Here is a 13,802-nt window from a genome sequence, read left to right on the forward strand (position 1 = left end):
CCAGCTAAGGCAATTTAAGTCAGATTTGCTCACTTATAGCAACTTGGCGTGATAGCAGAGTATTCCTTCAAAACACACACCAATTGGGATAAACCAACATGGTTATGTTCATCAGATGTTCTGGAGGTGTTTGAAGAGGAGTAAGAAAAAGTGGAAAAGCAAAGGAAGTGTACAGGTAGGTAATTGCTCATTTCTTTTTCATCCACCAGTCGGTCCAACACAATGCCCCAGGAAAGCAGTAATCCAACAACAGGGAACACCAAAATTAAAGGAAGCAGAGATAGTAAAGTGCCTGTTCTGTCTCCACTCAGACTACGTCTCTTGAGCTTACAAAATACAGATGGAGACATAAGAAAGAAATCGCAACACTGTGTGCATCATATGTTCCTCTTCTGATATAACCCATAGCCCAATTTTTTATAAAAATGCAAAAAATAAAAATCTCTTAAGTCAGTATATATGTAGTTATTTTTCAGTGAGTTTTGCTGAGGTGTACAATTAACATGGAACAATCACAGGTTATACACAGAAGATACCTGTTCTTGTCTAAGTGGATTTCAATAGCACTACATGGACTGTCACATAAACAGCACATATACAAATTTTCTTTATTTTAGTAGACTATTTAAGTCAACATTTTCCCCCCCAAGCATATAGTACCAGCCCATTTCAAACTACCATTCATAGAATGAAACAAATCTTAACTTTTACATTCCCTCTAGGATTATTTCAGTCTTTTTCTTGCTTTCCTTAGTTTTCATGTTGCTGTTCCCTTCCTCCTCTATTTGTTTGCCCTTCCTTATCTTCAGTTCAAGCATCTTCCCTTTCTCCTCTCTGCAGTTCATGACAACTAATCCTGCTGCAGTTGCATAAGCAATACTCTCCTCCCTCTTCTGTCCTCTACATCTCCTTCTCCAGCCTTCCTGTTGGGTTATAATTTTATTACAAATTTCCTTCTTCTATGCGTTTCTCAATTCTCTGAAATGCAAGGTCTAGTTTAGAATAAAATTTTAAGATGATAAGCAAACAGGAAATCACACACTAATAGCTTCAGCAGCTATGCAATTTTGTCATAGCTAATATCCCTTTATTCCCTGTCCCTTGCCGTTTCTCTCCATTGGGTTGTATTTGTAATAAATTTCACACTGTTTGCAGAAAGAACCACGTTCTCCTATTTCTTCTGCAAGACAGCCAGTGTACATTAGGTACTGCAGAGAGGATAAAACAACGCAGATGCTCAAGTGAAAAAAGCGTTCCTTAGCTGCTGCCTTTCAAAAAGTCAGGGACAAGGAAGCTGCTTATCATACCAGGAAGACTCTCAAAATGTGAGGGAAAACCCAAGAGACTACACAGTCTAACATCAAAAGAAGCCATCAGTAAAACTCACACTGAGTTAATCAGCATTTGGCTACATCTTAGTATTTCTAGATGTTTTAAAGATACTCCTAAAAGCAGATTCAATACTGGAAATACTTAACCTCTGCTTTTCCAGAAAAACGATGGCTACTGCAGCTGCTCAGCAGCTTTAGAAAAAAAGTGAGCTGGGCAGGATGATTTTGGTACTGTTGGAGTCCAACACGGTTTTAAAGGAGTGGTAACGATCCTTAAAAGTCTTAAGCCAAACGATGATGTTCACAATGTCTAAAAAAAGTACTATAAAGTGGGTTCTATTATAAGTCAGTACTTGGCATTATCATGATAGAAATGATTCATGAATACCCATATGTAATGGTTAAGGCAATTAGCTAACAAATTAGATTGTTCACCAAGATAACAACTAACTCCTTTTCCTCCAACATTCCTGTAATTTTCAAGAAAGGAAGGGCATCCTGTAGGCAGAAGAATGAGCTAACTTTCATGGCAGCAGACACTAAACCAAGTTATTTTGATCTGCAAATTTGTACTGAATGGCATACCCAGCTGGCAGCATTTTTTTGTTCGTACAAGTAATGGAAAATGTAGGAACTATTAATGCTAGTGATACTAGTGATAGCATAAAAAAGAAACTATCAGCGCAGAAAATACTATTTTTTCTTTTTTTTCCTCTATTATAATGATACACATTATCTAATACAAATGAAAGAGCTAACTGTATTACTCCCCTCTTCTCAAAAATCTGAAATTCTAATAGTTTAGTAGCTGGCGAGACACAACTGAAAATTCTTGTTAGCTACATGTCCAGCAAATAAATAACCACAGATAATATTTATTACATTTCAGAGACATAGCTGTACCATTTTCTATTTCACCAAATCCTTAGCAAAGCTATAATAGAAATTCAAACTGTGTAAAAGCTAAAGACGCTCACTGTAAAAAGCAAGGCATACCTAATATTTTCACACTACAGAAAATCTAGCGTGTTGTCCCTGTGCTGCCAAGAGGCACTGTCATTTTGGTCAAATCACTTCTAGTAAATAACATATCAGAAAAATAGGTTTTATCGAAGATATAAGTGAAAATTTACAAGTGAATTTAAAGACATTTTAACAACGTAACTCTTTGTGGTGTGGCAGTTAAAAGAAAAAAGTAAAGAAAAAAAAAAGGAGAACTTGTTAACTGTTAGTCCTGATTTTCAACAACTAAATGAAGCACAGTCAAAAGAGCTTTCAACAGAAACCTAACTTGACACAGAAAAAGTAGCACAAGCCACCACCTGTTGAATTTTGAGTTCCAGCTCTGCTTAAGTCCACAAGGTCTATACCTGCTACCTTGTCAAAACTAAACAAACAAAACCCCAACCAACCAAATAGAAAAGAAAGATGAAAGACCTGTCTTATCTCAAGGTCAAAATGCACTAACGTACACTCGAGATTTCATTTCTCCTCTCCACAGTCTGGCAGAACTCTGTGACCGCCAGACCTACTATTCTATTCTTTTTCTATTCTATTGAGGTAAGAAACATTTATGGAGAGGGATTTTCTGTCCACGTACAAAACTGAAGTAAATTCTAGAGACTGGAATAATCTCAAACACAACTATTTGCACTTACTAATACTCATATAAATGATGGCCACACCTCATTTCTAGTAAAGCGTTAGGGAGTAAGCACTTTCAAATGGTTAAAAAAAAGTTGATCAAGGTGAAAAATACCAACCCTCTTCAAAGTCTGTCAAACAGAAAAAATACCCCAAAGCAATGCTTACTCTATCGATAAAATAAACATTACAAATATTTTGTAAATTAACAATCATAAATATTTCAACAAATTTACAAAACAATACTTTCTCCTGACTGTAGCAAATACCAGAAGCCAGCCTTTAAAGACCACCTTTAAATGCAAGAACTTCAACTCATTTCAGCAAGCCAGACGCAGCTGCAGCTATTAACTTACCAAAAAACCCCATATTTACCCCTCCATGAGCAATAATGACCCAGAATAAAATGCAGGAGAATACTGACATTTTTACAAGACCATGCAACAAATAATTTTTGTTTTCAGAACAGTTAATCCTTTAAGGAAGACACCAGTGAGCAGAAGTTCTTTCCTTACTGCATATTATCAAGCTACAAACTTTTTAAAATTCCGCTATTGTGACTGACATTGAAGAAGTATGCAAACTATTAGAACTTTGGTCCGTGAAAGAGCAGAAACCATCATTTTCTGAATATTTTAAATACCATGCAAGAGATAATGACTGAGTTTACATTTTTCACCCGCATTATTTCACAGTATTAGTCAGAATGACAGTTGGAATAAAGATAAAAAGAACACTGCAACATACCTGTGTGACCATGCTTTGTATGTACGTTGTTGGATGCTGCTGCTTTTGTTGAACAGCACTCTCTATTGCTACTTTCGCTACAGTGCTTGGATCCGCTCCAGCTGGCACAGCAACCATAGTTGCGCTGCAACCAGCATTGTTGGGGTCACTGATTGTAACAATTCTAACTCCTACTTTATTTGGAATTCCTGGAACAGTTTCCCTGTCATTATCCTCTGCTGGCCTCTTTACAGTTTTGCATTCTGCTGTGCCATTAGTAGACCGAACTTCGGATGACAGGGTAGACTGGGACACTCTAGGTCCTGAGTGTGGAACTGCTATGATTTGATGCCCCTGTATAACAGAGGCTGTAGATTGTGGTGAGACAACTACACTTGGGCGTTGCTGAGGCACATCTGAATTCAAACTTGAAGCTAGAGGTCCATTAGGTAAATCAGTGTTGGTACCACTAAGTTGCTGGGTTAACAGTTTTGCAGCCTCCTGTGTACCGCTTACAACAGGTGAACTACTCAAAGTTAATACAGGCCCATTAGAAATTCTTTCCCCTTGATCACCTTTGGCAGTATCTTGCTGCGTGGCATCCAAATTCCCTTGTTGTTCCACTGAAGATATCTCACCATTTCCTACATGATTGGAAGTTTTATGATTTGGAATGTTTTTGCTCAAATGAGAACCATCTCCTTTATCAAAATCACAGATTCCATTAACTAGGGGCTTCTTCAAATCACTTTTAATTTCCTCTGTGTCCATTTGTTCAAAGTTCTGCTTTCCAGGAGCTCCGTTCTCACCCATTTCTAATGATGGCCCGTTACTGACTTGTGAGCACTGATTGGCCTCATTCTGAGTTTTCCCTGAGTTAGAAGGAGGTAGACTGGAGTCACTATACTTTCTCCCATTTAAAAGACTTCCCACCTGCATTTCATTTTCTTTTGCATCCCCATTGCTGGTGTTTGCAGCTCCTCTTCGGCAGGAAGGATTCTCCATAACTTCAATTTTACGTTCATGAATGTGTAAACCTGTTGCTTCCTTCGCTTCTTCCTCCTTTTGGCAAATTATTTTATCACCTTTGAATGGGGGAGCAGCAGTACACGGTGATTGTCCAGCTGAAGGTGCTTGAGTAGCTGGAAGCGTCTGCACCTGTAGCCCAACTCCTGTCTGTGCTCCGCTCACTGCGATTCCTGCTGGAGCGATGATCTGAGTTGCGTTTCCCTGACTCACAGTTGCAGTAGCAAAACTCGTATTTGGCACAACTGTTATCGTAACCTGGTTGCCAGTAGTCCCTTGGAAAATAGTTGCTGGGCTGTTTGAGATCAACTGGCCTGGCAATATCTGTAAATTAGAAATGGGTACTGTTTGTACCGCCCCTTGGGGCTGGATCGCACCCGGGACCAGCTGAACATTTTGCTGTCCAACTAGCAGCTGCTGAGCTGGAGACTGTCCTTGAACTCCAAAACCTGGTGCCTGGTTATTTGCCATCTGATAAACCACCTGAGGGCTAGGAGCTCTTGCGTTGTTCGGTGGAGGAATCTGCGGAGCTGGGAGTATAAGCTTCCCCCCTGGCGTGGAGGGGCCTCTTTTCGGAAGGAGCAGTTGTTTTATCAGGCTAGACTCGCTAGAGTTAGGTTGGCCAACTCCTGTGTTAGCTTGTTGTGACTGAACTTGCATTTGTATCGGCTGTTGTACCTGTACCTGCTGCTGCGATGATGCTGGTGAATGCTGCTGCTGCTGCTGCCTCTTTACAGAAAGCATCTGGCTGACAGTAGGAGGGGGTCCTTGGGACTGAGGAGTGGTAGATGAAGATGACATAACCGCAGGGACTTGATTACTTGTAACTGGACCTGGGGATGGTGAAGAAGATGGAGTAATGCTTGGCTGTCCGGCCAACTGGACAGTTTGACCAGGGGGAATGGAAGCTGGATTAGCAAGCACTATCTGATGAATGGCTGGTGCGTAGGTTTGACCTTGCTGAGCTGGCTGGCTTACAATCACTACGCTTTGCTGGGATGGTGGCGGAGGCTGCTGCTGTGGCTGCATGGGCTGCTGTACCACGGCGGGTGGAACTTGCTGAGAAGGCAGAGGCTTTGGTGCAATATTCTGAAACCCTACCCTAGATGTGGGTGGGTTTTGGACACCTGCGATTGTAACCACCTGCCCGGCTGCTACTTGGAAATTTTGAACCGAAGTGGCAGAAACAATGTTAGATGCAGAGGTGGTGACGTACTGCTGTGGTGCTATGATGACTGTGTCTTGTTGCTGGTTGCCAGCAGAGGACTGCTGAGACGACGTCTGCCCAGGCTGTGATGTGCTGATTAGCTGTTGACCCTGTGAAACTGCTGAACTGCATGCTGGTATGTTTTGTACTCTGCCAAATATATGACCCTGAGGTACAGCTTGCTGAATGACCGTAACAGGAGTGCCTGAAGGTATCTGTCCTGGTACCACTGCATGCAGTGGAGACTGCTGTTGAATTACAGGTTGGTGGTGAAGCAACGTCTGAGAACCAACAACGGTAACAGACGGCTGTTGTCCCGTAGTGCTGTGATTCTGATTAGAAGCTTGTGGTGCTCCTCCTACAGCAATAGTAACAGGAACTCCAGGCTGGGGAACAGAGCTCTGTATTACTGTGGCCTTCACTACTTCACAGGGTATTGGACCTTTATTCTGTATAACAGTCACTGGAGCATTTTGTTGCTGCTGTGTATGAAGAGGATTTTGTGGAATTCTAGAAACAGTCTGTGCCACAGTATGAACACCTTGAATTGGAAAAGACATCTGTGTTGCTGTCAAAGTTGAAGACTGGTTAATAGGGGTCCTCTGATAGTGATTTCCTACGCTTGGTAGCCCGTGTGGGATTCCTGTTGAAATAAACACAGTCAAAGTTTGGAAGCAAAAATCATTTCAAAACACTTTATCATACCATATTTTTAAAAATCGAAGGCTTGAATCTATAATTCTATATGAAGCAGTTTCTCTTCTCAGCTATACTGCATTGGAATTAATGGTGCAGCCACAGGAGCTTGTCTGCTGACTGACAAGTTTGTGGGTTGCACATCAAATACTAGAATGGCATGTAAGTACATACTGCAATATTATTCCTAACATTATTGAATAAAATCAATCAAAACACGTGGCCCTGGCTTCCAACACTTTCAAACTATTTTCAAAAACTTTTCTCTTTTATTGTCAATTCAGAATCAATGCAAAATACTTGATATTTAATTAATTTGAAAACCTGCTGGCGAAGGAGACGAAGACACATCAGGAATTGAATCAACCCGGACAACTGGGGTAGACGAAGTTGGTTGCTGCTGATAGTACATCTGAATGGGAAGTGGTATAGCTCTCCTCTTCACTCCTACCACATGTATGTGTGCTTGACCATTGTTACTTGGATCTTCTACTCTCTTCACTGTATGATTTGGAAAGACAGTTCTGCCAAACACAACATATATCTATGTTAATAACCACAATGACTCAATCCTCTTAAAATGTTTTTGTTTCAACTAACCACTCTTGTGTGCAGAGTAACTGCACTAATGCCTGTATCTTTGCAAGACAGCAGGAGTCCCCAACAGCATCTGAGTGTTCCTCATTGGAGGACTAACAGGTCCAGTAGATGGTTGGCCAAGATCTCATACAAGGCAAGTGAAAACTACAATTCCTCCAAAAAACTACTTGCAAAAGAACTAAAAGTACTGTAAGCAGACAAGGAACCCTATCAAAGATCCTGAAATAGAAAGAAATTAAATTAAACAAACTCTAAACATTTGTTTCAATTAGAATTCCAAAACTGGATGTCAAACTCAACTCAGAAGATCTTCTCTCAAAGAAATCTAAAGCTACAGGTTAGTACTAAAGAAAGGTCAAAGAAGGTCAAAGAAATCTAAAGCTACAGGTTAGTACTGAGCACACACAATTGCTTCTTTATTGCTGCATGAATCTTTTTCTTACCGTAGACATTTATAAAATCCAGTTGATGTAAGGATTCCACCTCGAGCTAATTTACTACAGGTAGAGAGGTATTCAGAGTACATTTCTGCTCGAGAAACTGAGCAATCAAGATTCACCTCAAAATGTGCATTCAACCTGAGGATGAAAAAATAAACCATGAAGCAAGATAGAGAGAGTACTTTTTAAAGGGTTGTTAAAACACTTCTGTCTATCACTGAGACTTTTAAGACCTGATAACAACTTGGAAAATAGCATTTCAGTACATTGTCTTTGACAAATGTCTGTTCCATACTCTATACATGATTCAACACATGGGATGCCTAACGCATGTAGTCAGTTTTACATGCAACATCTTATTTACATATGCAATATGCAAAATAGTCTCCACATACGACTTTTTTATTGTATATTCAGAAACAAAACCAAAAAAAGAATGTATTGTCTGGTGACACCTCTTCCCCACAGCTCTGTTCTTAATGATTCTACTTTAGCAAAAGACAGACTGAATGCTAATTCTTCACCAGCAATTTCTATCAAAAGTGAACATTTGTATCAAAACCAAGATTTTGTTAACTGGTCTGCTATGAAGTCTTACTTTAAAATACAAGTAAACCCAAAGACAGAATAACAGTCTCAACCCTGTCATTTTGATAGAGGTGGGAAGGCAGGAGGGGACTGGGGGTCAAAGTGAGTACGCACACAAACACACAGAGCCTCATTCCTGGAGTCCCACACTGCACAGACATCAGCAAAATCCTTGAAGAACCTGTTCTGCCTAACATTCAATTTCCAGAGAGAGAAAGTATTTTTATCTCCTGCAGACCTTCACAACCACACAGACCATCCAACCCCAACCAGGAAGTTGTGAGAGAAGGAAACATTTTCTATCAGTTTAATTTTATTTCTTTTGGATCCTTTATTTGAATCCAGAGGCATGGGAATAGTTCATCCCCAGCAGCAAATGGAGGCAAGTAACAACTCTCACACAATGCTCAAATGCCAGTACCATAATACAGGCTCAGAGAGACTAAAAATATTTTTGAAGTTGTCATCATTTACTCTATGGTGCTAACACTTCAGAAACTTTGCTGCATTCTCCTTTGTAGAGTGCTACACTCCCAATAAAACTAGATGCTTCAAAAGAGAACAAGCAAATGATTAGATTCTTCAAAGGGTGTTGTCTCATAACCAGTACATGGTATAATGCTATTTCAATCTGCAGTTAAGTTACAATTTTATTATTACAAAACTTGCGATCACGCTATATAACAGAAAGTCTAGGTATTAATTAAATGTGGCGTATCAGACCAATGCCTGCCCAGTTGGGTACGTTAGGCTGACACACTCTCACTGGTACCAGCAAACTGAAGATACTCAGGACTTACAATGCTGAAATGGGATCTGTGATTAGCACTTTACTGTCACTCACACTTACTGTCACTTAGCCTGAGTAGGAGTCCTTGTAAGGTAAGCTGGCTAAGAATATATCCAGGAAGGTCAGTTTAAATACCTTGTCTTTCTGCTGCTTCTAAGAGAGAGTAACTTTTCTAAATTTTACTGCTATGATGCAGTAATTTTCCCATTTCTTTCAACAGGAAGTAAAGACTAAAACACACCATGAAATTTAAGACACTCCACGTTAGCATTGATGAAAAATGCTTTGAAAAGGCTACTCCTCCCCTCTAAATTTGCATTTATTTGGCAACACAGTTAGTATTTAAGGAGAATTTTCAGGACTAGGTATTAATTTTTATTTTTCACTAGCTCATACCTATCTAAGACCAGAAGAAAATAAAGTACAAAATAATTCAACACTGACAGCTGCAGCAGCACTCAGAATCAAAACCAAAGCAGATATTCCAAATCTTCCTGATAGAATGCTCTATGGTTCGCTTGAGTATTTTCTGTCATTTGATGGTATCACACAGTTGCAGCATGGTACCTACAGTTGAAACTTCTATTTTATTTTATACAGAGTGCAAAATCTACCTTGCCTACAACTAGCTTTACTACTGAAAGCTATATGTCTAATGCTCTCTATAGTCAATAGAGAGAAGGTGGCACCAGAAGATAATTAGTTACCTCATCAGAAACTAGGCAGGTAAAGGCAATTCAACTTACTATTGAGCGAATCTCCTACTCAATTAAAAAGACAGCCTGGAAAACTGGCTAGAGACCAACTTGCAGACCACTAAATTAAGCCACGGTGATTCTAACTCCAGGTATCCCTGTTTAAATGTCAAAATGTGAAATTTCTCGGTCTGGTACAAATTAATAATACTTTGTACTGTGCAAACCGAAGCATGGGTAACCAATAAGAATCCGCAACATTTCCCCCATACAATCAAATATTTGCTAGAAGTGTAGGTAAAACTAAATCATGACCTAAAGCAGTAAGGTTTTATAAACTCTACCCACTTTATCTTGCAGGCCCTAGTCTGATCAGTAAGACAATTCATGAATATATAAAGTTGTGAAGCAGCAGAGGTGGCAGGGACTATCAGGAACCGACTAATACAAATATTTGGAATGTGAGTAGATTTACATAAGTAAAACACTTCAGAAAGATCACCCTCAGTCCACATGAGAACCACAGGCAGAATAGTTTTTCCTCTAAATATCTGACAATGACAATATTAGTTCAAAGCAAGAGAATTTGGACAGAAAAGGCTTTGATCTTCCTTAACTTGCTCGAGGTTCACATGAGAGTTTTGCAGGGCCTGGTTTCATAATTGGATAATTACTTTTATATTGGTGCAGTAATATAGCAACACATAACCAGATGAAAACACTCATGAAACAGATAATGCCGCTTGACAATTAAAAAAATAAATAAAATCAAGATCGGAGTTAAAAATCAAATGAAATTCTATTCTAAGAGAGAAAACAACTAAGTTCAAATATCAACTGTTGAAGAGTGAATATTCTGGTTGAGTTGTTTCTTTCATACTTCTTCAAAACAATGACAATGCTGTATTCTTTTTAGAAAACTTAGTCTAACAGTAAATAGAAGCAAGCTAGAAAATTGTGACCCACGGGTACAGGAATTTTTCTCTGCTTTTCTTCTTCATTAAAATATCTGAATGGAACTATACACTTACCACTGACATGCAAATTTCTCGCTGTCTATTTCTACTATTCCTGGTGGTGGAGCAACATGTGGTGCTGTCCTAGAGGCTGTGGACAATGAGGGGAAGGAAAAAAAAAACACAACTTGCTGAAATGATTTCTATTCTCCTGAATAAAGAAACACTTCAGCTCCATGACTTTCACTGGTACAGTTTCTCCCGTGTGTATAAGCAAGGATGTATCCAGCTAAGGCAAGTCACAAAGGTGCACTAAGCAGACTATAGATGTGCACCACTATTTACCAAAGCGAAGCAGAGCGTGCCCAGGCCGGAGCCACCACTGAAACACAATCATGACATAAGCCTTTAGTGAACAACAGTTTCCAGATTCACAATCATGATCCATGATCTCAGTTTTTCGTAGAGTACTGAGCATGATTTAAGAGTGGCACAATACTCCACCAGAACAGGCATAAATACACAGCTATTATTTTTCCAATTCCTAAGTGGAAGCAAATATAATGCAAAGAATTCTGTTGCGATGTCATATCAGTTCTTTCTATTCATCCCCTTAGTTGCATTCTTCTCCAGTCACTTTCACTGTGATACCTGCACCCACTCCAGAAACAGTACACTTGGACATGCGAACCAGTGTCTGTTGTAATGGTTCCTTCTCCATTTTTTTCCCCAAAGCAAATAGCAATGTTCCATCTTGTGTGCACTTGTGGTTTACTGCTACGTGCTTTCATTAGTAAAGACAGAATGAGGTACATATGCTATTCCGCTGACCAATAACAGTTAGCTGTGCCATTAACTTCCAAAGTGACAGTATTTAATACCAAAAGAACCCTGCAAAAATTAATTATAATTCCAATTTAATTTACAATTAAAAAACCAACACTTTTCAAGCTTTAAACAATAGTTCATATTTGCTTGACATCACAATAAGCTGTTTAGCAGCTTCAACAGAGGCATGATTCTGTGTGTCTACCTCACCTCTGCAATTCTATCTAATACCATATATTACTGCCCAGAAATATTCTGTGTGAAACAGAATATAAAGTAGACCTCTAATTCTCTGCAAATTGTGGGAACAATCTAGAATTAACGCTTTTTCTTTCCACTGAACAAGTTAAAATAAGGAGTGTATATAACTTTCAGTAAATTTTCCGATTATCAACTGAAAAATACTAAGATTGTTTTAAAGCTTGTTTCACAGCAGTTTTGCCTAACGTAGCTTTATCTTTGCTTTGGGAACAAATATCTGGAAAAAGTTACTGTATGTTATGCATAACGTTATACTTATGTAAATTAATCAGAAACCTACACAAGACAAAAATTGTACAGGCCGTGTAGGAAATTTTGTAGAAGAGTATGTTCTCTTGCAGTGATACTGACCTGGGAGACCTGCTGCATGGGCCTGTGAACCATGATCCATTACTTGTGGTCTGACGTCGGGTACTCCTTGCTGGCTAACGCACTGATGCTCAATGAGTTTTACAGCAGTAAGTGCATCAGGTCCAAACATCTGGATGTCCATAGAAACCAGACATACTAATGTATCTAAAGTATTAAATGTAAAACCGACAACGACATTAGGACAAGACAAATGAATGCAGCTGGAACATATTATTGATTTGCTTTAAAACTGCCATGTGTTGAAAGAAAAGAAGCCTCTGTATGCTTCTATAGATTTTTATTTTTTAAAAATATACTTCATGGCATTCAAAAGAAAACTTCAAAAGTTTTAGCCTCCCTAGTTATTAACCTCATCAATTTCTTGAGGACAGAAAGAATAAATTTCAGTAAAACTTCCTATTCTAATACCCATCCCTTAGCTGCACACACACACACACACACACACACACAAGCAAGCCACATTTTAAAACACTGAACCACAATATATGCCTAACTATTTCTTCCTACCTAACTGAGAGTGGTAGATTTTGCTGCTCCCTTACCTATGCTCTTTTCTACTTTAGCAATCTTTGAGCAGGCCACTTCTCCCATTTCTGTGAGCATGTATAGCACCTCAAGTGCCGAGATTACAAGCAGCACATCTGGTAGCGTGAGATGACATATGATCTCTTTATAGGATTCTTGATCCACATATTCACAAATTAAGACACCATTATCTTCAGCCTTACAAAGATTTGCCAGGATTTCCATGCCTGAAGAACAAATACAAAATAGTTTTAAGCAGCAATAATTACAATTCTAATACAACAATAGAATAGCTAGAGATCTTACCTCTCATTTTTAAAAATCTATCCCTTGACATGAGGCATTTTGTAACAGTGTGAAACATTAGATGAGTAGTTTTGAAATCAACAGGATCCAAAAGAAGCTGAAGAGAAAGAAAAAAAATAAATCTATTACTAAGACTATCCATATAGTGCCAATGGCTCAAATCCTTAAATTTGTATATGAAAATATAAGATTCAAGTGTTTAAATGCAGCACATGTAAATGACATTTCTGTTCACAAAAACAGAGCCTCGTGAGCTTTTCACTGTAGCTAGCATTTTGAGCCCCCTCCTCCTTCTCTGCTCTGAAGCAGCAGTCTAATTTACATATTCCAGTGCTCAGATTAAGCAAAATAACTATTCCTAGGCAGTCAACAGTATACACAAATATACTTCAATATCCAACAAAGAACAGAACTTGAGTAGTGACAAACATTCCTTCCCAAACGCTATCACAATTGTTCATCCTGTTTCTATCCACATCTGCTTCTCAGAGATCTCAGACATTATAATATGTAACTTATTTCTTATTCAAGAAAAGCTAGATACACCGTAATGAAAATGCTATCTTTTTTTCAATATTCAGCACTGGTCCAATAATTCAAGTCTCCTTCTCTGATACTACTCCTTTTACTTATCTATTGTATTGTAAAATATAAGGCATATCTGAACATACCCACCTATAAAATCTGTATAATTTATCTGCACAACGATACAACATACTGAAACAGTGTATTGTATTACATTCAAACCTCTTTGAAAAGAAAAGGATGCCTCAGGTGATTCAGGCAGTATACCCAGTGGTGTATGAGTAGC

At 38.8% G+C, this 13,802-nt stretch overlaps 1 protein-coding gene across 1 annotated transcript in view; it reads right to left on the minus strand.

Annotated features, from left to right (window-relative positions):
- The window catches only part of ARID2 (AT-rich interaction domain 2), a 100,749-nt gene that overhangs the window by 17,874 nt on the left and 69,073 nt on the right, over nucleotides 1–13,802 (minus strand). The window contains exons 9-15 of the mRNA XM_014964138.1: nucleotides 12,992–13,088; nucleotides 12,703–12,912; nucleotides 12,140–12,304; nucleotides 10,775–10,850; nucleotides 7,674–7,808; nucleotides 6,955–7,154; nucleotides 3,723–6,577 (exon numbers count right to left, since the gene is read on the minus strand). Coding sequence (XP_014819624.1) covers nucleotides 3,723–6,577; nucleotides 6,955–7,154; nucleotides 7,674–7,808; nucleotides 10,775–10,850; nucleotides 12,140–12,304; nucleotides 12,703–12,912; nucleotides 12,992–13,088 — 3,738 coding nt within the window. The remainder of the gene's footprint in view (nucleotides 1–3,722; nucleotides 6,578–6,954; nucleotides 7,155–7,673; nucleotides 7,809–10,774; nucleotides 10,851–12,139; nucleotides 12,305–12,702; nucleotides 12,913–12,991; nucleotides 13,089–13,802) is intronic.

Source organism: Calidris pugnax, unplaced genomic scaffold (assembly GCF_001431845.1).
Source record: "Calidris pugnax isolate Ruff unplaced genomic scaffold, ASM143184v1 scaffold44, whole genome shotgun sequence".
Classification (NCBI taxonomy): domain Eukaryota; kingdom Metazoa; phylum Chordata; class Aves; order Charadriiformes; family Scolopacidae; genus Calidris; species Calidris pugnax.